Below are 20,520 nucleotides of genomic sequence, written 5' to 3' on the forward strand. Positions count from 1 at the left end.
GCCAGGAGCGGCAGTCAATTCGGGCCATAATTATGACCAATTAGGAGGCTTTGAATTGATGGTTCTACCTTTCAATTAACCTACCGTGAGCTTCAACTTTAATGCAAAAGGAATTTTAGATAATAAAAAATGTAGAAAATAATCTACAAAAATCATTTTATTTGAATGAAATTACTTTGTAGGATGTATATCCTTTTTGCTGTCATTAACAAAAGAGGACTTCAACCATATCTGAGTTGGAAATCGGCAGGCAAAAAGCGTGAAAACACATTAAGAGCGATGAAAACAAATACAGGCCAGATGCAGATACAGATACAGATACAGATACAAACAAAGAGGCACATGCAGATACAGATGGATTTTCCGTTCCAGCTACCGTGTGTGGCAGGTGACGAATGCACAAAAAAACTGCTTTATTGATTGCCTCTTTTTGTTGCCCGCTGAGTTTTCCGGTTTCCTTTGTTCGTTTTTCCACTAAAGTGGGCGGGAAAGTGTGAAATTCGATATCACGAGCATTGCAATGCACATTAAAAAAGTAATGGTTTTAAAGTTTATTATTTTTCAATAAAATACAATTTTTTGGTTTCCCAGATTGTTTTTGATTTCTTGACAAAATACTAAATATGTAGATTAATTTTGGAAGTATAGGCAGCTATTTTTCAACGTGTAGTTATGTTTGCCTGAGAAGGAAGGAAAGGCGAGGGCAACCTGCTGCGGGCAAACAATGAGAAATGGCTGGTCCACCTGCTCTCCCGGCCACACAAAAGTGTACACACTTGGTCAGACGACCCACCAACCCGGCAAGCAAGCAACCATCCGACCTGAACGTGTTTAATTTAATTCCGTCGGTTTTCCAAAGACCATCAATGGCTATTCGTGGAACGGTTTATGGACCCTTCGGCAAATCCTATAAAATGCTAATAAAAATCAAATCAATTTGAAAGGCGGTCGGCCGGGCAGTGGGGCGTGCAATGCAATAAATTGCATCAGAGTCGTGTAACCAAATTGGTTGAATGGCCAGTAAGTGCATTAGTCGGCGGGATGTTTTGTGCGAATCTGTCAAATATCAAATTGATGTGCAGCCAGCTGGACGAGGAGCGAGGAACAGAAATCACAGAGATGACGGGCGGAACTGGCGGAAGCGGAAATGTATTTCCGAAAACCGGAAATGTACTGCTGCTCTTGAATTGCAAATGGGGCCAGCTAACCCACTGTTCCCCTCCCACGGCACACTGCCGGTCCCATTTGGAAAGGACCCTTATGAATATGCAGAGTTTGGCCAGGAAAATTGCCTCGGGCACAAAGTAATATGTGGACCAAGTTGCGGTGCAACTCTTGGCATTTAATAAATATTTCACAAGTACAACTTCTCGGTACAAGTACCGGGAGCACTCGGAGTTCATTAAAGAGAGGGACCGAAACTAAATTTAAATTGCCGGCAGACGACCGGCAACTCCTTTGCGCTGCCCTTTGTCCATTTGCATATTAATTAAACCTTACAGCCGAAAGGCGGTGGCCAGCCCCAAAGCCAAAAGGTCAAAAATTCCAGGGCCAGGCCAAAAACCCATAAGCTGACCATACACACAATACCACACACATCTGGCTGGCTGCTTCATTAGATGGCGTGGCATATTTTCAAGGCAACTGAGCCCGGTTTAAGCCCATAAAAATTTAATTTCATCTTAACAATGCTGTTTTGGCCAAACAATTTGCCGTCAGCCCAAATTTATCTTGCTCACCCTGCCGACGCGATGTGTCACTTAAATATCAATTTAATTTCCATAATAAAGACAGCTCCTTCCCTCTGAAAATAAAAAAAGCGGTGGCAGTCCACGGCAGTAGCTGACGATGAATTTATGCCAGGACCCCCGGGGGATTTTCTCTATGATTGACAGTTTGTTTAGCCGCCAAGAATGGGGGGAGTCCCCGAAAAGTAGTTGACAGAGCATTGATTGAAGTAAGTATATCAAATATGTATCAAATATGTATTAATAGAAATGGAAATTTCAGTCGGGAAACAACCGTCCAACTATTGTTAATTGTATTTACTAAGCTTTCAGTGCCTGAAGGGAAGCAGGAAAAGTATCTTTCGCATAAAATTCAGCTTGTTTGCTCCTGATTAGGGTAGAAAATTCAGTTGATTGTAGTGTAAATAAGTGCTAACTCGGTTACGAAAAGCAGTTGAGTGGAAGAATAACAATTACTTTATTCGATTACAGGAAACTGAATATTCTGGTGTGGTTGTTTCAGAAAAAAAATGTAGTGTAGGCTTGAATGTGTAAGTGGCTTTTAAATTTAAATTCATACGATTTTTGTAAGGTTTTGTAGAATAAATTGTAGATCCAAGGGTATATATAGAAGCCAACATAGAAGCAATGTGAACAAAACAATAAAAGCAAACTTAAAAGTCCATTAAAAATGCTTAAGCGACTTTCTAAAGTCGCCAGACCGCGTCTACTCGGTGACAGCCAAGGGGTGTGGATTTGGATGCAGATGTGGAGGTCGGAGGTCGAAGTGGCAGTGGGTGTGAATGTGAATCCGGGTGACTGGACTGAATGAAACTGAATAAAACCCCACTGAACCGAACTGAACCCACAAATGTATATAGTATGGACTTGGTGGGCCGCTGCCACTGCTTCTGGCACTGCCATTGCCGCTGCTCTGGTCGTCGACAATAAATAGAAATCTCAATTTACGATGCGTTAGTTGAGCTGCTCCCATCCCCGGGTTTCCGGGAAGGCGGCGTTAGTAACTAATGCCGCAAGGACACTGTTGACTGAGTGGAGCGGGGCACTAAGAAAAAATCAACCCATCTTCTAAATATCTAACAAATCGGCAAGTACTTTAAAAGCAAGTTGAAAAAAAAAATATATTAAGCTTAGATTTAATGCTAAAAGCTTCGTTTATGTATAGTTAGGTATAATCTTTTAAATATTTTTCAAACCAGTTTTATTTTAGTGTGATTTGCAGTATCTGAGGGTGGCATGTCCTTGCTGGGGGCCGAAACCAACTCGTCTGGTCTGCGCCTCTCTAATGGCATTTGTGATGGCTGCGGTTATAGTCGCTGCCGTCGTTGACGATGATGTTGATTGGCGATTCAGCGACGCATGCATGGATATGTCTCCATTGCCCTAATCCTCACTGTTGCCCTCTGGGTAGCTGGAAAAGTGCTTTTCTGTTTTCCATCAGCTGCACTGAGTGTGTTTATGTTGACATTAAAAACTTTGCTCTTGCCAAAACTCTGATGGTGCGAAACCGAAACCGAAAACTTAACCGACGCATAGTTCAATTATGCGATAAAAGTTAAGCTCTTGAAAAGTTTCTGACTGCGCTAATACGTGACATAATTTGTGGTAATGCGATTGAACCGACGGAATTGTTCAGAATTGTTCCAGACAGTTATCGTCGGGGCTGAGTGACTTTCGCCCCGACAGATACAATGTTTGAAAACTTATCTTCAAGGATAAAAAAAGTACAGAGTAAAGACAAGAGGCAGAGTGCTTCAATTAGCGCGCACTTCCGTCCGAACGGTCCAGTAAATTAGCCCTGGTCCAATGGGCTAATTGCAGGCTTTTCTTTGGCGAAAATTAGTGGAAAAACTCAACCGCAAATGCACTTTCCGCGGCAGGGAATTAAGCCAACCAGCCCGAACTGAAGTCTGATCCTCTTTTGGCTGAGACAATTCCGGTCGGAATTCCCCACAAAGCTGAGCACTTGCTGGCTAATAGGGATGTCGGAAATATATCAAAATATCAATATATCGATATATTTTCTCTTAAAAAAAATATTATTATCGGAATATTTTTTGGGCAAAAATAGTCGATAATAATATTTTTGAGTTGGTATTTCCGATATTTTATGTTTGGTCACTCTTAAGCCAGAAATTGGCATTAAGTTATCTTATCACGCCTGGAAGTTCGGTTCCATCTGAACGGTTGGCTTCTGCCATTAAATGTGTTGTCTGTGACTCCCGTAGTCGAATGACATACCAGCATATAACCGAAAGAGTTTTTTTAAAATCATTGAAGAAAGATTTGTTTTGTAATTTAGAGTAATTAGGAGCATTAAATACGAGAATTAAGTAATTAGCATTATTTAGAACATATTTCATCAATTAATTAAGTTTTTTAAAACTTTTTTTTTTTTTTATATTATGTTTTTTTATAAATAAATTTGAATACTATGTCCTTAATAATTTTGTTATTTTTTATTTCAAAGAACGGAAATAAAAGTTGCTTGAGAGTGGGTATAAATATTTGTTGTTTTTCAATTCACTTTTTAAATAAAAAATAGCTCTTATTTGCAGTTCATGGCGGATGAAAACACATATTAAAACCTTTTTTTAAATTTACAAACGACCTTTTTTCAATTTTAGCTGACCATAAAAAATATCAAAAATACTCGATATATCGATTTTTTTTGGTGATATTTCTTAATATTATCGATTGATATTTTTTTCACAGCAAATATCATCAATACGATATTTTTTCAAAAACCAACAACCCTACTGGCTAACAAAAACCGGCAACCTCAGCTAATTGGTCCTTCAATGCAAATAGTGGAAGCTCAATTGGACTGGCCCTCAATAGCCTGTGGTTGGGAGGAAAGTGGAGTACTATAGTTCAGGTTTGCTATTTGTTCAGGGCATTGTTAACCCAGCCTTAGATATAACAAGCCATCAAAATTAAACCTACAAAAATGGTTATCATAAAATTGTAATTTTTTTATCCATAAGGTAAAGAATAGAATAGCCGTCAGTAAACAGTAACTAAAAAATGTCTAGCTAAAATTTTATCATCACTTGTTCGGTTTTATCCTCCTGTGAACTCGAAATTTTCTCCAAATGAGCCTCGACTGCCAAAGGGGCGTATACGCAACGTTTAACATTTGATGAGGTATTCAGAATTTTAAGTGCCAAAAATGTGCAGAACTTTGAGTTCGCAGAGCATAACTTTCGAAATTGCTGCATCATTTCAGCTTCTTTGCCTAACTATTTTTGCTGGGGCCTCGCATAAATATGAATTTACAAATTTACATGCCACTAAAAAAGGCTACAAAGTTTTTTTTCGACTTTTGCAGCTGCAACTATGCGGCGTTCAGCGGCAAACAAGGACATTTTTTCGAGGAGCGGGTGAGGATGCCCTAGAAGTCCTCTCACAAAATAGGCGCAAAAGTCTCGGGCTTTGTTGTTGTAGCTTTTGGTGTTCTGTTGACAAGCCGGCACTTCTGTTGTTGTTTCTGCTGTTCGGCGATGTTGCGGCTCTGGTGGAACGCATAAAAACTTTTAATTAAATTCCCCTGCCAGGCCGGGAGCCAGGCCACTTGTTGTTGTCTTTGGCCGCAGCAACAAAGAGTTCAGTTTGGCGACAAGTTTGCATAAAGTAGTAAAAGAGCTATTTTTATACTGTTAAGAAGTTTCGGCCAGAAGCACTGTTCGAAAAATGGAAAATAAGTTGCCGAGAAGAAACTTAAGTTGCCACACAAATGCAGCAAGGACTCTGCTTTAATTGGTGATTATTCTCAGTGCTCAGTGCTCAATGCTTTGATATTGCAGAGGCTTGAAACTTTTTACTTCATCGAACTCGCATTTCCACAAAAGTTTCGTATTCCTCAGGCTCACCAGCTGAAAAAATTTAAAAGTTTTCACTTACTATTAGCTGTGAGAATAACAATTTGTGTGAAAATTAACGCAATTAAATGAGACTCCTTTTTTTTGTGCCATTTTTGATTTCTTCCGAATGAGCTTCCCCGGAGGTAAGCCTTTTAAATCTCTGGTAAATATCCCGTGCAATATTCTCTGAAATCCGCATTGCGAAATGAGATTGCAGGACCTCTCAGCCTTCGGAATCAATTTGGAAACGTTTAAATTGTATATTTCTTCCTTCTCTTATTTCCTGACGACTATTTGCCCTGGGCCTTGAGCTTCTCATTGGGTTATCCCCGGACTCCGGATGCTCAGAGCAGTTGCAACAAGAGGCGACTAGCCGGCCGTAGACTTCACTTTCGTCCTCGTCCCCTTGCCAGCTACAACCCGGACGTCACATCCTTTCGCTTCATCCGTGCCGCAACAAGTGTCTGTTTGCGTCTGTTTTGGTTGGGGACTCCTTGGGGTGGCAACTGTTGCTTCTGGTTTTGCGGCTGCTGTTTGCATTTTTATGGTAAACCGCCTCAAGCGAGTCAATGTTGCTTTTTCGCTTCCCCAATTAAACGGGTTGCATGGCAAAACAAGTTGGAAAACCCATTACCAGCAGGTCATATTTTTTATACATTTTGCATTCATTTTCTGCGTGTATTTTCCTTCTGAATTTAATATAAATACTCTTGGTAGGGGCTTGAATATATATTTTAAAATCCCCATTGCCCATGCCCATGCCCTGCTTGTCAGATTCATTAATTATAACTCAACAATAATATTTGATAAATACAACATTATTGTTTATGAATCAGCAAGTTAACTTTAGATAAATATTTCAGTTAATTGCAATGTTTTTGCTGCTCCGGTGGACAAACACTCGCTTTTCAAAGAAGGGTCAGCGTGACAAGTGGGAAAAGTTTACGGACGCTGACAAGCTCTAAACTTTGCCGACAAATTGCTCGACCCGCCACTGACATTTGCACCTGTCCCCCGAATCCACTTTGCCCCCAGATCGGAGGCGTGTATACATACATCAATGTCAGCGGAAGTTTCCCGCTAAATTTAGGATTCTCTTCGGATGGACAAAATGAGGCAGGTCGGAGCGTGGCGTGTGTGAGATGAAAATGCTAAAAATCGAAAATTCAATTTAAACGTCACACTGCTCTACCATCGAAATCATATTTTCACTGCCATATGCGAAGTTGATGTTCCATGCCAGAAACGTGTCGGACGGCCTTCGAAAATCTGGCAAATGTCAGACAGGCTGTCAAAAAAGGCAAACGTGAATGCGGGATCTGTGTATCTGTATCTCATGAATGAATCGACCCACTCAGCAGTTTCCCCTCAATGAACGAGAACGGAAGACCTGAATGCATCATGGATGTGTTTCGGCAAAGCGAAAGCAAATCAATGGCAAATGGCAAAGCCGAAAAAGAACTTAGCAGATGGCATCGTATGTGAGTAGCCAATATAATGGAGAACATTTTCTTGAATGGCCGAAATTGCAGTCCACCTAATAGAGTCAGAGATTTTGTCGGATTTCTGTCATGGTACATCGAAATAAGCTGGAACCATTTTGTTAGGTTTCTCCTTTAAATGATTGTCCCAGTAGATTGCTGAGAAAGAGACATTTTTTGGTAATTGGGCTGAAAATGGAAAGTGAATTTAAGATCCTGTTTTGTTTTGGCAAAGAGACAAATATTTCAATTATTTTACAGCCTTCGAAAAGCAAAGTTCTTATAAGTAAAAGGAGGTTATCTAAACTCTAACCACATTACTATTCTTCTGATTTTTTAAACATTAAATGTTTTCAAAAAGCACTTAAAGTCAAAGCGAATGCCATTGTTACTGCACTCCTCTATTAATCAACTTGAATTTCCGGGCAAGGCCATCAATTGAAGCCGATCAAGTTACCAGTTTCCATGGACCCATCTGCAATTCTCCGATTCTCGGATTTCAGTCAAAGGAAAATATTTACATTTTTCACTTGGCCAAGCGAGCGAAATGAAATACCAAACAAAGGACACAAAATGCGACGAGGCAATAAAGGAAACCGAATAATTGTAGAAAATGCGAAGACGAGCCACTAAAGATGGCAGCCCGAGATGGCAGCCTTGAAGTAGGAGCTACTTGGCGAAAAAGCATAGAGCAGAGTCAGAGCCGCCTGAAAACGAATTAAACTAATATTTATCAAAGAGATGAGCGAGACGTGCTTCAAGCTAAACAAAGGCGACAGCGAAAGCCGGCGCCATTCGAGGAGAAATGAGGAATGGGCCAGGACATCAGGATACTGGGACACTGGGACGGCAGGACATGGTTGAGCGGCTTGAGCCGTTTGAGCAGGATGCCCGGCATGTGCAGGATGTGCAGGATGAGCTGGGGCTGGAATGAATGCGAGTCAGATGCTGCAGCGTCACGGAGGACTAAAGAAAGTGACGCTGTCAAAAAGCGGAATGAATGGACTCTTGCTGTTTTGCCAAACACTGAAACAAAAAATTCAAAAAGAATAAAAACACTATGGTTTTACGCTTAAAGAGACTCTTAAAATATGAATGTGCTTAACCATCAAAATGCTTGAAACCAACTATTAAAATAAAAGATTATTCATTACACATATTCTAATGAAGAAAAAAACTACTCTACTTTTTTCCTGAAAGATAAAACGTTTTTTTGCCAAGTGAATGTGTGCCAGAGTGGCGCGAAAGTTGAGCCAACTTTATGCTAATTAGCAGCTGCTAACCAGCCTTAAAACTTTGCACTTAACAACAGATGGCAGAGGGAAGGGACTTGGAGTATCAGCAGGAGGACGAGGAGGAGCACCAGCAGACATGTGTTCTAATATGCTCCAACCTGGCAGGCCGGAATTTACGGCTCTGACGGTTTTGGCCCACTCTCTGCTCGTTTTGGCCCGTTTCTTCGGCATTGTGGCTTCTGAAATTGGATAAGTGCCGCTTTCTCGCATTTTCGGACAGCTGGGCTCCCCACAATGGACATCGGAAGATATTTTTCGGGGCCATCTCCTTGGCTCAGCACTTTTTCTGCCGTCTCATTCCCTTTTCAAAGCCGGACTGCAGTTAAAGCTGTCGCATCTGCCTTTTCTCCACCACCTCCCCCAAATATACATTCAAAAATATACCATTTATAAGCATATATATATATTTCTGTTTGTGTGGGGGCGTGGGCTTGGGGTAATTGCATTGAAATGGGAAAATAAAACGGCTATAAATATGCCCATTGTGTGCCAGTGCGATTCCAGAGCCAACAATGCGGACCATAAATTAACTAAATTGAAAACCATTTTGGTGCAGCGTTCTCCAGAGCTCGCCGTTCTACCTCCATAGCTGGCAACACTTTTATATTCACTACATTTCATAGAGAACCGGGCGATCTATTGTGGCCCTTCAATTCAAAGGGAGGACTAGACTTTATCAAGAGCTTGGTAATTATCTGCTGGTATTGAATTTAATATAGTTCCTATTTTCCTTTGAAATCGGAATGAATATAAGCGATTCATTTATTGAATCACTGATGCGTTTATTACCATTAACAGATGAATTATATTCAAAGCGTTAGAGCTGGTATTATTGACCAATTCAAATAGACACGATTTTAATAACATCATTTTTGTAAAGGCGTTTATTAGCTGATGACTAACTGTAAAGCAAACATACAAATGATATGTTTGATATGTTTCTGTAAAGCATACATGCATATGACTCTCCAAATGCTTTTCCCGAGTAAATGAACAACCTTTCACGATTTCATGAACTGCATTTAATCCGCTTATTCCTCACACTCGATGAGAGCATCACAAAGTCAACTCGGAATTTTGTGCACAGCTTTTGTGCAGAATTTTTTCGTTTGATGCGCTTTCCGCTCGCTGCGCACATAAATATGCAATAGAAACTTTTCTCACGTTTTTGATTGCATTTTTTGTGCATCGTCATAAATATTTAATGTTTACTTTCGCCAGCAGCCAAAAGAGTCAGAGCAGAGCTTCATTTTTTATACTACCTATCGCAGCCCAGTCGAACACGGTCGAGATCTGTGCACATTTATCCTTGTAATGCCGCCGAGATGCCTTTATTGCTTTTCTATGTGGCCAGAAGTAAATAAATGAGTCTGAATAGTAGAAGATAGAGCAGCCACAATGGGCTGGGTACCCCGCCATGTCCTTATTAATAAGCTCTGGCACGGGCTGTGACCAAAAACCACACGATGCACTTCATTAACTTAATTAAAAATCTTGCCGGGACACAGAGAAACTTGAGCTTTGAAAATGGCGAATATGGGTTCATGACAGGGCGGCGAGTGCAAGTGGTGGGGGTGGCGGATGTGGAAGTGCAAGTGCAAGAACCGCAAAGCGAGTCAATTCCAGCTGAGTGCGAATAATGCGCCTTCATCCGCAAACAGGCACCAACAAACACGCTGCACGCGGAGCGTAAACTCAATTAAAAACTGTCGAGCTGTTGCCGCCACGCCGCATTTCGCCAGATGACTGAAGTTGATTATCTTCATCCAGTGTCAGAAAAACACACTCACATGTCTCTCATGTGAGTTTTTTCCCGCTGCCACTGGTCCGCATCCTAGCTATTCTGGCTTTTTTCTTGCCACAGTTAACAGTGCATGCAAATGGTTTTGCTGGGAAGCCCCTGGAATCTCCTCCATTATGGCTTGCAATTTATATTTTCCTGTTGCCGTGCCAACCGGCAACTTAATTGGATTTTAAATGCAGTTCCATTCATAAATTAGCCGTGTAACTACATACAGCTCTCTGAATGCCAAATGCTAAGTACAACACTGATTATGTAGTTAGTTCTTATAAATGATTTAGTCTTTGGTTGTCCTGCTTTTGTTAAATATTCAGTAGTTTTTGTATGAAAATAGTTCTAGCGAATAAAGTTTGGTTTTCAAACGAGGTAATAATTTATTTATAGATTACACAGTTTTGACAATAAATGGGTGTGGTATTATGGGAAAGTTTTTGAGTTCTATTTCAAGAGAAAGAAGAATGTATTCTTGGCTTGACTTCATCTAAATTCCGAATAAAGCAAACAAAGTCACTCCTTGCGAAATGATTGAGACACACATAGCATACTCCAGCAATGCATACTTGCAGTTGTTGCCACCCACCCACTGTTGCCCCATTCTGGCCCACTCTGTTCAAATGCAATGCCTACAATGTCGCAAATGCGGCTAAGCATGACGTTGATGAAGCGCATGCAACAGCTCAACTTAGTTGAAGGTTTCGAAGCGTGGCAGGTTGCTGATGTTGCCGTTGATGTTGCTGTTGCCGCTGTGCTATGTTGCTGACAATTCGTTGTTAGCGAGCGTTGTTCATGTTGTGGTTGCGTTTGCGTGTGCGGGTTTGTCAGTGTTCTAGACGATAAATTTTCAATTTTGCAACTCGCGTGCGTGTGTGCGCCTTGCCGTTTCCGCCTGTTTAGCCACAGTTCAGCGCAGCACATCGTGGCGTATGATTGATGCCGTCTCAAGCAGAAACCCAGCACACACTCTCGCACCAAACACGCGGCTGCAGACAGAAGCTTATGATATTTACATAAAAAACAAATCTTGCCAGAGGGAGTGGGTGCCGTGTTCGGTTTCCTTTCTTTCCGACGCCTTGATGGAGTAGCCCGACACCCATACAGCCACATAAACATAAACTGGAGCGTTTACACGAAGGACACTAGCACCAATACCAACACCATTACTTGCACACGCTTGACTCCCATTATGTGTTGGGGTCCTTTAATTACTTACATACACCTCATCACTTATCTCATTCATTGCAGCTACACGCGCTCCCGACGTCTGAAGAGTGTCTAAGCCAAAGAGGGAGACAGCTACAGCCAAACGAAAGAGACGGCGCCGCGGGAAAAAGGTAGGTCCTGACTCTAGACAGGCGTTCGCGGATACAAAAGTGCAGACAGTCCTTGTGCCAGATTAGCAGGGAGTAAATTAAAAAAGATTATGTAATGTTTTAAAGAGATGATTAAATTAGAATATGAGCTTCACGCTCCACAATATTCAAGGTGCTATGTGAGCCAAAGATAAGGAAGAAGGACAATATTGCTTAATGTCCTATTTAGGGTTTTGGATTATTTCCCTTTGAAATAAATATACACAATTTCCCTGCTCAAAGCACATTTTCTAGTAGCTTGCTTAACCTTTGGAAGGAATTTAATTTCAACATTATGGCAGGACAGGGAATGCATTCTGAAGAGCACGCTCGGCCCTTGGAAAACAATTCAATTAGTGGCAGCTAAGAGACAAAGTTATCCGGCAGCCATATAAAAAGATTTTATGACTCTCTCATCGGAGGAGATTCTGAATTCTGGATGCAGGATGAGGCATTCCACGGACGCTCACGCTGGCCGGCATCCTCATAAAAGTCAGCGCGAGTATATTGAGTGGAAAATTGTTGGGCCAGCCATGCACTTTGTTGCATCAGCAGCAGCTGGTGCATCAGTTCTTCAGAAACTGCAGATGGAGATTCTTTCCGAAAGGATTAGATTGCATTCGAGCCATCGCATCAGATGTCCCTCGCTTTGTGCTGCAATCAGGCTGAATTCCGTAGGTCATTGGGAAAAAAAAAACAAATCAATGGAAACTGGCCAGGCAGTGGCGAGTCATTACGTTGATTGAAGACCAAGAATAGTTTGTGTTTCACCAAAAGCCAACAAGTTGGCAATTTGAGAACAATTAGCAGTTTTGTTGACACGCCCGTAGAGCCGAAACAATGGCCAGGACAATGGGCTGGAACAAAGGGAGCACTTCGACAGAAATATTTCCGTGCATAAAGGCGAAATGACATTTTTTATGGTGATGTCAGAGCGCGCCAGAGAAATAATTTTAAAACCAATAAATTGTGAAAAAACATCCGACAGCCGACAAGCGACAACAACAGAATGAGCCATAAAACCGACAACAAATATTTGACTTGACAAAACGGGCATTTATGTAACGTATCAGGAGAAGAGCGCATAAATTCCACCGGCGGGAATCATCGATGTACTGTTTCGTACACCCTGGGTGGCCACCATAAATAATCAAATGAAAATAACAAAAGACTATAAGGCGCAACAACCAAATATGCAAATGTCTGTTGTTTTCCTTTTTCTGTTTAGGCTTTTTGTTGCCCACTGGTAATGGCTAAAGCAAAGCGTATTTCGTGCTGTTTCCTGAAAAAGGAAGACGACGCAGGGCCGTGCCCGCAATTTATGTAAAATTCAATGCTTTATTACATCATACACGCACACATAAATAAAAGAAATGTGCCCGAGATGTGTGGGTGGGCCTGTGAGTGGCCTGCCTATATATGCAAATCATATCACTCATACGCCCACGTGAACTTTAAATGCAAAAACATTATCAAAAATGAAACACCAGTGAAAATGTCAGCCCAGCACCTACAGGACGAGAATTCCTAAAGATAAGCAAATGTTTTCACTCGCTTTCTCCTCTACACATGTTTTGTGCACAAATTTTATTATTCACACAAATAAACAAACAAGAACACTCTCACATCCCCAGATACTTACATATGCCTGGCATTTTACCCAAACTGTTCCTGTTGAAGAACACTCTCAAACAAAATTAATGGCAAAGACGAGCACTTTGCTGCCTGCCCTAAGCCTTGAGAGGTAAAGCATAAGCGTTCTTAAATATTTAATTCAGGCTAAAGGATTACCCAAAATGCCACTTGTTTCAAGCTGAAATACATCAAGCTTTCAAACAGAAAATATTAAATATTTCTGAGAGTTAGAGCCTATAAACTATAAACTTGAAAGAGTTGTTTCCCAATATTGTTCTCTTCTGTAACGATTGCTGTCATCCACTGATTGCTTCCCATATTTTGTAGTTCTGTGTTGGCGGGCTGGCATAAATATATGATTCGAAATCAACGCATTCATTATTTACAACCATGCCAACGCCGAGACGAGACGAAAAAAAGTGTAAGGCAATGTAAACCAAGATCAGCTTGACACATAAACATCAAGTGCGCAAGAATTCCACCCTCCCGACGCGTCTGCTGGATGGATGGATGGATTTCTACTGAAAGAGCCAGGTCCCCTCTTTAACTCGCCTTCCCAAAAAAAGGAAAAAGGAACTGCCACCAAAAGGGGCGCCAATGTCGACAGCGGCAATTTAAAATTGCTGGCTTTTTAACTCGCATCCATTTACAGCAATTTTGTGAGCTCTTGAGCCGTGTGTCTGACAGTGTGCGAGTGTGCCAGTGGTGTCCCTCGTGTGATGTGTCAGGTTGAAATTACATCGGCGGGCGGCAGGCACTTGGCAAATGGCAAATGCTCCAAGGATAACACATAAATAAGCACAAAACGAAGAGGAGCAAAAAATTGGAATGTGAAGAGCCTGCCTGCATGAGAAATCAAATTTTATGACTTTATAATTGAAATGCGCTCGCGAGCATATGAAATGAGTGGGCGGTGTTGGCCATTACGCATACGCCCGGTTGGCTACACAGATTTCAATCTCTCCCTAATCTCCTGAGGCTTACAGGACTTACCACCAGTTGTCTCTTCAATTTTTCGGGACTTATTACGTTTTATTTTCCGTATGTTTTCAATGCCTTGAAGGTGGAAATTGTAATGAAAGAAACATCTCCTTATGTTTCTTTTATTTCCTTCTATTAAATTTTCCATTCCTATTTTGAGTGCCGAATTCGTTCACTTACTCATAGCTATTAAGTTTGAATGGTAGCTTAATTTTTTTACTTAAATAAAATGTCCTTGAGTTATCTCTGTTGCCGTTTCCATTTTATTTTGTGGAGAATTTATTATGTGTACCTCCCCTAGAGCCGTCTCAATTTTTCTGTGAGTCACTTGGCTCGTGACTTTCGGTTCTCAGCCACAAATCTGATCAGCTTTAAAAATGCTGTCTGGTAAAAAAAAGGCGAAAGGAGAGCTTAATGCTTCAAAGTGCCGGCGCCAAGGCAAGCCGCATAAAAAAAGGGGGCGGATAGACACAAAAGAGGGCGGGCCGGGCCAGGGGCAGGGGCAGTTGAAGTGCGGTTCGCAGCAGACCATAAACTGCAACCATCAACTGCATTGCATTCTCTGTCGAGTGGCTGCTGTGGGGGATACTCAACGGAGCTGCTTGAAACAATTGCTTGGGATATCTGCAAAAATTAAGTTTACGCTCGCTGATTTTAAAAAGCACTTTATGCTCGCAGCTCCCTGTTCTAGCCCCCTTATCGCCGTATTTATTTTATCTGCTTTCCTGGCTTATTGAGAAGTTGGGGTTGGGCAAAACTTAAGGATTTGCAAGCGTCAGCGCAGCCATAAAATATATTTTGTGTTAACTGAAAGGCAAGCCAGTAAATCCTATACAGCACTTAATAAGGCAGAAGGGGTGGCGTAAATCTAAATTGAAATCTCCGCCAATGCGCCGCAGTAAACTATTTCTTATTTACAACAAAGTGGCTCAACTAAGCTAATAGTTGCTTGGCAGAACAACTCTCGGATGTGCACAGAACGAGTCCTGTCGGCACAGCACAGCCAAGTCGAGCCACTGCGGCAGACCTCAAGACGCTGCCGCAGAAGCCAAAGAAACTGCCAAATATTTGAAAAGTTGTGCCTCCTTATCCGGAATACCAAATACCAGGGCGAGGGGCAGGAGAAACCAAAGCCAGAGCTGGCTGAAAGTTGCTCATGCAGGACGAAGGACATAAATATTAAAACCTATGAATATTTACGTCCCCCTGTCGGCTTTGGCAATAATACAAATAAGGCCACACAGAAAGCGGAGGTTTTTTGAAGCTTTAGCTGCGAAATCGGTCCCCATCACGCCCCCGAACGATTCATAATTAAATTACATTATTTATGTCCCGTTGCCAGGAGAATTCGTCCGGACAGGACAGAACAGGACAGAACCGTCCTGCCTGGAGCTTAAAGCGGCTTACAAAATATTGTTTGCTGACCAAATAATTGCAAATGGTGCTGTGTTTCGGGCCATCTTGTCCCCTTGATTGGGATAATTAACACCAAAAGTCGCTGGAGCGCAATGGACTGCCGCATTCAATAAATCGCACAGTGTCGACACATGAGAACCGAATTCACAGAAAGGCAAATGCTTTTTTAAAGCGGTCGACGACACTTTCAGTGTTTTGTAAAGAAATTCAATTAGGGAGAAATGTATAAATTGTACTTCGACTGCTTCTTCTAGCTCTGACCACGAAAATAAAAATAAATGCGTGGATTTCTGGCCAGGAGCGGTGAAATGCGAAATAAATAAAGATGCGAAACGGAAGCTGCCAAATGAAAATGGCCACAACAATGGCGGAGGCGCCACCGCCTTTTAGCCGCCCTTTGTTTATTTGTTTCGGCAAGTGCCAGTGGGTGGTGGCTGTGGCTAAGGCGGCGTAGGCGTGGCGCTGGCTGTGGCTGTGGTTTGGGCCGGTTGGCGGTGGCTTGGCTCAACAGCAATTCAATAATCAAAAGAAGTATGAAAATTAATACAAAAGGACCGCGCCAGCGACGAAGAGACTGCGGTCACTCTCCCTTTTCACTTTTCCGCCGAATGATTCATCCAGACTCGTGACTCGCGGAAAACTGTGCAAAATTCTTAGCAAGAGCACATGGCCGCCGGGCCATGAAAACGTTGGCGGTTGTTTCTCTTTTTTCGCCTTTTTTATTTTCCATTTTTTCCTCATTGTTTCATTGTTTAAAGAATTTTCCTTGGAAATTGTAACAACTGTGACCATCATTAGGGCGACATGTGCGTGTGGTAAGGTCTTTTGTGAGCTTGGAGGAGTAACGAACCAGAGCCCAGAGTAAGAAAAAATGGAAATAAGCAGAGATATAGCGATATAGAATGAGGCAAGAGGTTTTTCACCCAGCACCTTGAACTTTATTAGAATTTAAATCCAGAATTTGAGCCACTGACATTCGCACTTTATAAGCACGAGACAGTAATGATTTTCTCGCATTTTCTATTTCCAGGCGACAATCAGACAGACCACAATAAGGCACTGAACAGCGGAGAAAAAGATTTATTGAACGAGATAACCCACAAGTACAAGGCATAAAAGTCAATGACCACATCAACTGGAAGCCGCAAGCAGCGTTTTTATTAAGCATACGCCCCCACATAAATTAGTAATCAAGACGCGCCCGAGGCGAAACTAATAAGAGGACTTATTTTTATTGAAATTATTATGATTAATGGCCAGTGCTGAGCTGTACTGGGCGGGAAAGTGACTCGAGTTGCGCAATGAACCTTTGGCTAATCGAAAGCGCGATGCGAGGCAGCAGGTTAGCTGTGGGTTGCTCATACGCCGCGTTGGCCCGTGGAAGTAGCGTTTAATACAAGAAACCGAAATTACACAAAATTGATGGCTGCAACCGGTCACTGTCAACGGAAACTAATCTCCACCGCCACACTGACGCTTTTCATCCTATTCCTGAGCAGCTGGATAGCCTATGCAGCGGCAAAGGCGACGGCGGCCGCTCCGCTCCTGGAAAGCGAGACGGAGCCGTCAGCGCCGGACTTTGCCAACAGCAGTAGCGCCTTTCTGGGCGCCGTGGCCTCCGCATCGGCTGCGTCTTCGGTTACGTCCTTAAGTGGCACTCCGCCCATGAACAGTAGTCCAGTGGCCATAGTCACGTACCAGGGCATTACCAGTAGTTATCTGGGGGATAGTAACACCACCCTAGTGCCCCTGTCGGATACTCCCTTGCTCCTGGAGGAGTTCGCTGCCGGGGAGTTTGTCTTGCCGCCGTTGCAATCTATTTTCGTGAGCATTGTCCTGCTCATCGTCATCCTAGGAACAGTGGTGGGCAATGTCCTGGTCTGCATCGCCGTGTGCATGGTCCGGAAATTGCGAAGACCCTGTAATTATCTTCTGGTATCACTGGCGCTCTCCGACTTGTGCGTTGCCCTCTTGGTAATGCCCATGGCTTTGCTGTATGAGGTCCTGGAGAAGTGGAACTTTGGTCCGCTGCTGTGCGACATCTGGGTGTCCTTCGACGTGCTTTGCTGCACAGCCTCGATCCTGAATCTGTGTGCCATATCCGTGGATCGCTATTTGGCCATTACCAAGCCCTTGGAATACGGCGTGAAGAGGACACCGCGAAGGATGATGCTCTGCGTCGGAATTGTTTGGCTGGCGGCTGCCTGCATCTCGTTGCCGCCGCTGCTGATTTTGGGCAACGAGCACGAGGACGAGGATGGCCAGCCTATATGCACAGTGTGCCAGAACTTTGCATATCAGATCTACGCCACCTTGGGATCGTTTTACATACCGCTGTCGGTGATGCTGTTCGTCTACTACCAGATCTTCAGGGCGGCGCGGCGCATCGTGCTGGAGGAGAAGAGGGCCCAGACCCACTTGCAGCAGGCGTTGAACGGAACCGGATCGCCTACAGCCCCGCAGGCCCCGCCACTGGGTCACACGGAACTGGGAGGAAATGGCCAGCGGCACAGCAGTGTGGGCAATACCTCTCTAACGTACTCTACCTGCGGTGGCTTGAGCAGCGGTGGAGGCGGTGGAGGAACCCTAGGAGTGGGACTGGGAGGTGGACACCACGGCAGCGGCGGAGGTGTCAGCGGCTCCACCGGTCTACTTGGTTCACCGCACCATAAAAAGCTGCGGTTTCAGTTGGCCAAGGAAAAGAAAGCCTCCACCACCCTGGGCATCATCATGTCGGCCTTCACTATCTGCTGGCTACCGTTCTTCATCCTGGCTTTGATTCGACCTTTCGAAACTATGCACGTGCCCGCCTCCCTCTCCTCGCTCTTCCTCTGGCTGGGCTACGCCAACTCGCTGCTGAACCCCATCATATATGCCACTCTGAACCGAGACTTCCGCAAGCCGTTCCAGGAGATCCTCTACTTCCGCTGCTCCAGCCTAAACACGATGATGCGTGAGAACTACTACCAGGATCAATATGGAGAGCCTCCCTCGCAAAGGGTAATGCTCGGCGATGAGAGACATGGGGCCCGGGAAAGTTTCCTCTAGAAATTGTAAATGGAAGCTTGTCAAAGCTGAATGGTTAAGGACATCGATGCAGTTTGGAAAATCTTCTAAAGGATTTTCATTAAAGGCTCGAAACACTCAAATACTGGGAGGATTTCTATAATAATAACATAAAAATTGTAAAGTCACGGAAAGTAATCCTGGAAGAGCTGCTTTTCTGGTAAAACTAAATATTGAAAATCAGAAACTCTTAAATTATAAAATTGTACATTTTAGAAAAAAAAACACTCAATGTGAAGTTATAATTTACCAAAGTATATATGATATATTGATTTTGAACCTTGAGTTGACAGAGAGAAGGAGTTCGAAGATTACTTTCCCATACCCACACATGGATATTTGTATGTAGTAGTGTTAGTAGTGCGTATCTCTGTATATGTGCACCGCCCCTTACATTCGCGCAAGTGCGACCTCGCGGACGACTCCTCTAAATGTAACTTGTTGTTGTAATTTTAAACGTAGAACTAAGCAATCAGTGTGGTCCAGCCACACACCCACCCACACGCACTCACAAAAAACCATCAAACACACACACGGTTGTAACTGTGACAGGTTTCTACGGTTCCTTTTATGTTTCGAAAACAATCAGCACCGAATATGGAACACAATCGTTATCGAATCTATTGATATCCCCACCCCCGCAAACCAATCTGTCTAGCCCCAACCCTAGTCCACTTCCCCTGACCTGAAACAAACAGGAAGAAATGTTTGCCAGAGTAGTTAGTTGATTTGCTATACTCAACCTGAGCCAAAAATTAAATTTACAAGCTGCAGATGCAGACACTAAGTCTAGATACGATTAAAATTACGTTTGTGCTATCCACTGTAAATACCCAGCTCTGTCTATAAAGATACATGCAAATAAAAATATACAATATATATATAAATATACAAGAAGAGTAGCCTATACATACATATGTAGTACGTGTACACTGTGCAGCTCGAGCTCAAGTGAACTAAGAAGTGAACTAAATTGTATTTTGTAACTTTCTGCATTAGTCTTTTGTTGTATTTTGTATGAAAAGTCACGCCTCTCTGTGATACCAAACATTAAGCATTACTTTTATGTTTAGAATGAAGCTGCATCAAACGTAACACACATACAAACCTAAACATATAGATATAGTATCTACTAAGTGTGCATGTTTTTATTGTATGTTTATGTATGTAAGCACTCCGAAAAGTGCAATATGATATTCGCGCCGCAAACCGACCGACAAACGATAAGTAAAAAATAAAAACTTGGTGTTTAAATTGAAACGCAGACACAAGCGAGGGATAAGCTATGAAACTATTTACATAACCCCGACCCACCCATACCCCATACCCCCACTCGCATATATCGCCACAAGAAGATGAGAATGAAATTGAAATTCAAAATGAAAATTAAAATGAAAAACAAACAAAATGGCAAACGAGCATGACAAAACTACGCGCAGCTAATTATACGCAACCCGAAATAAAGTTCATTTCAAAAATAAACATCAAATATTATTACTAAACAAAAGTAATGGATGTAACAACTAAAACCACTAAACAAACCCAAGTAAAGATTAAAAAACACTTTCCGAGTGAAGCTTACAAAACTGCATTTGAAAACTGTTCCCGAAATAAATTGAAATCATGCAAAAATTAAGGCATCAATAAAAGGCAAATCGTATAAATGTAATTTACCTGAATTGATTTGGTTTTTCATTGGGGTTTTTTGTCGATGGGGGTCCTTTCAGGCATTCATCTTTGAAAAATGACCAAAGCATTCCAGCCAGGTGTTGAATTAAATTCAACTCCAGCAAAAAGCTAGTTGCAGCATCTGGAGGAAAACTCGGTGCGCAATTCAACAGACTGCGAGTGGCTTTGCCGGCAAAACAAAACAGTATATATATCT

At 42.5% G+C, this 20,520-nt stretch overlaps 1 protein-coding gene across 5 annotated transcripts in view; it reads left to right on the forward strand.

The window, feature by feature from the left end:
• The window catches only part of 5-HT7 (5-hydroxytryptamine receptor 7), a 50,562-nt gene extending 30,248 nt beyond the window's left edge, over positions 1–20,314 (forward strand). For 3 of the 5 annotated variants that reach the window (XM_017245662.3, XM_017245664.3, XM_017245663.3), the window contains 2 exons: positions 11,431–11,519; positions 16,600–20,314. In XM_017245662.3, coding sequence (XP_017101151.1) covers positions 16,992–18,617 — 1,626 coding nt within the window. In that variant the 5' untranslated portion in view covers positions 11,431–11,519; positions 16,600–16,991 and the 3' untranslated portion in view covers positions 18,618–20,314. The remainder of the gene's footprint in view (positions 1–11,430; positions 11,520–16,599) is intronic. The other 2 variants (XM_070281478.1, XM_070281479.1) reach the window with 1 other exon arrangement.
• Positions 20,315–20,520: the final 206 nt, after the last annotated feature.

Source organism: Drosophila bipectinata, chromosome 3R (genome assembly GCF_030179905.1).
Source record: "Drosophila bipectinata strain 14024-0381.07 chromosome 3R, DbipHiC1v2, whole genome shotgun sequence".
In the NCBI taxonomy this organism is placed as follows: Eukaryota; Metazoa; Arthropoda; class Insecta; order Diptera; family Drosophilidae; genus Drosophila; species Drosophila bipectinata.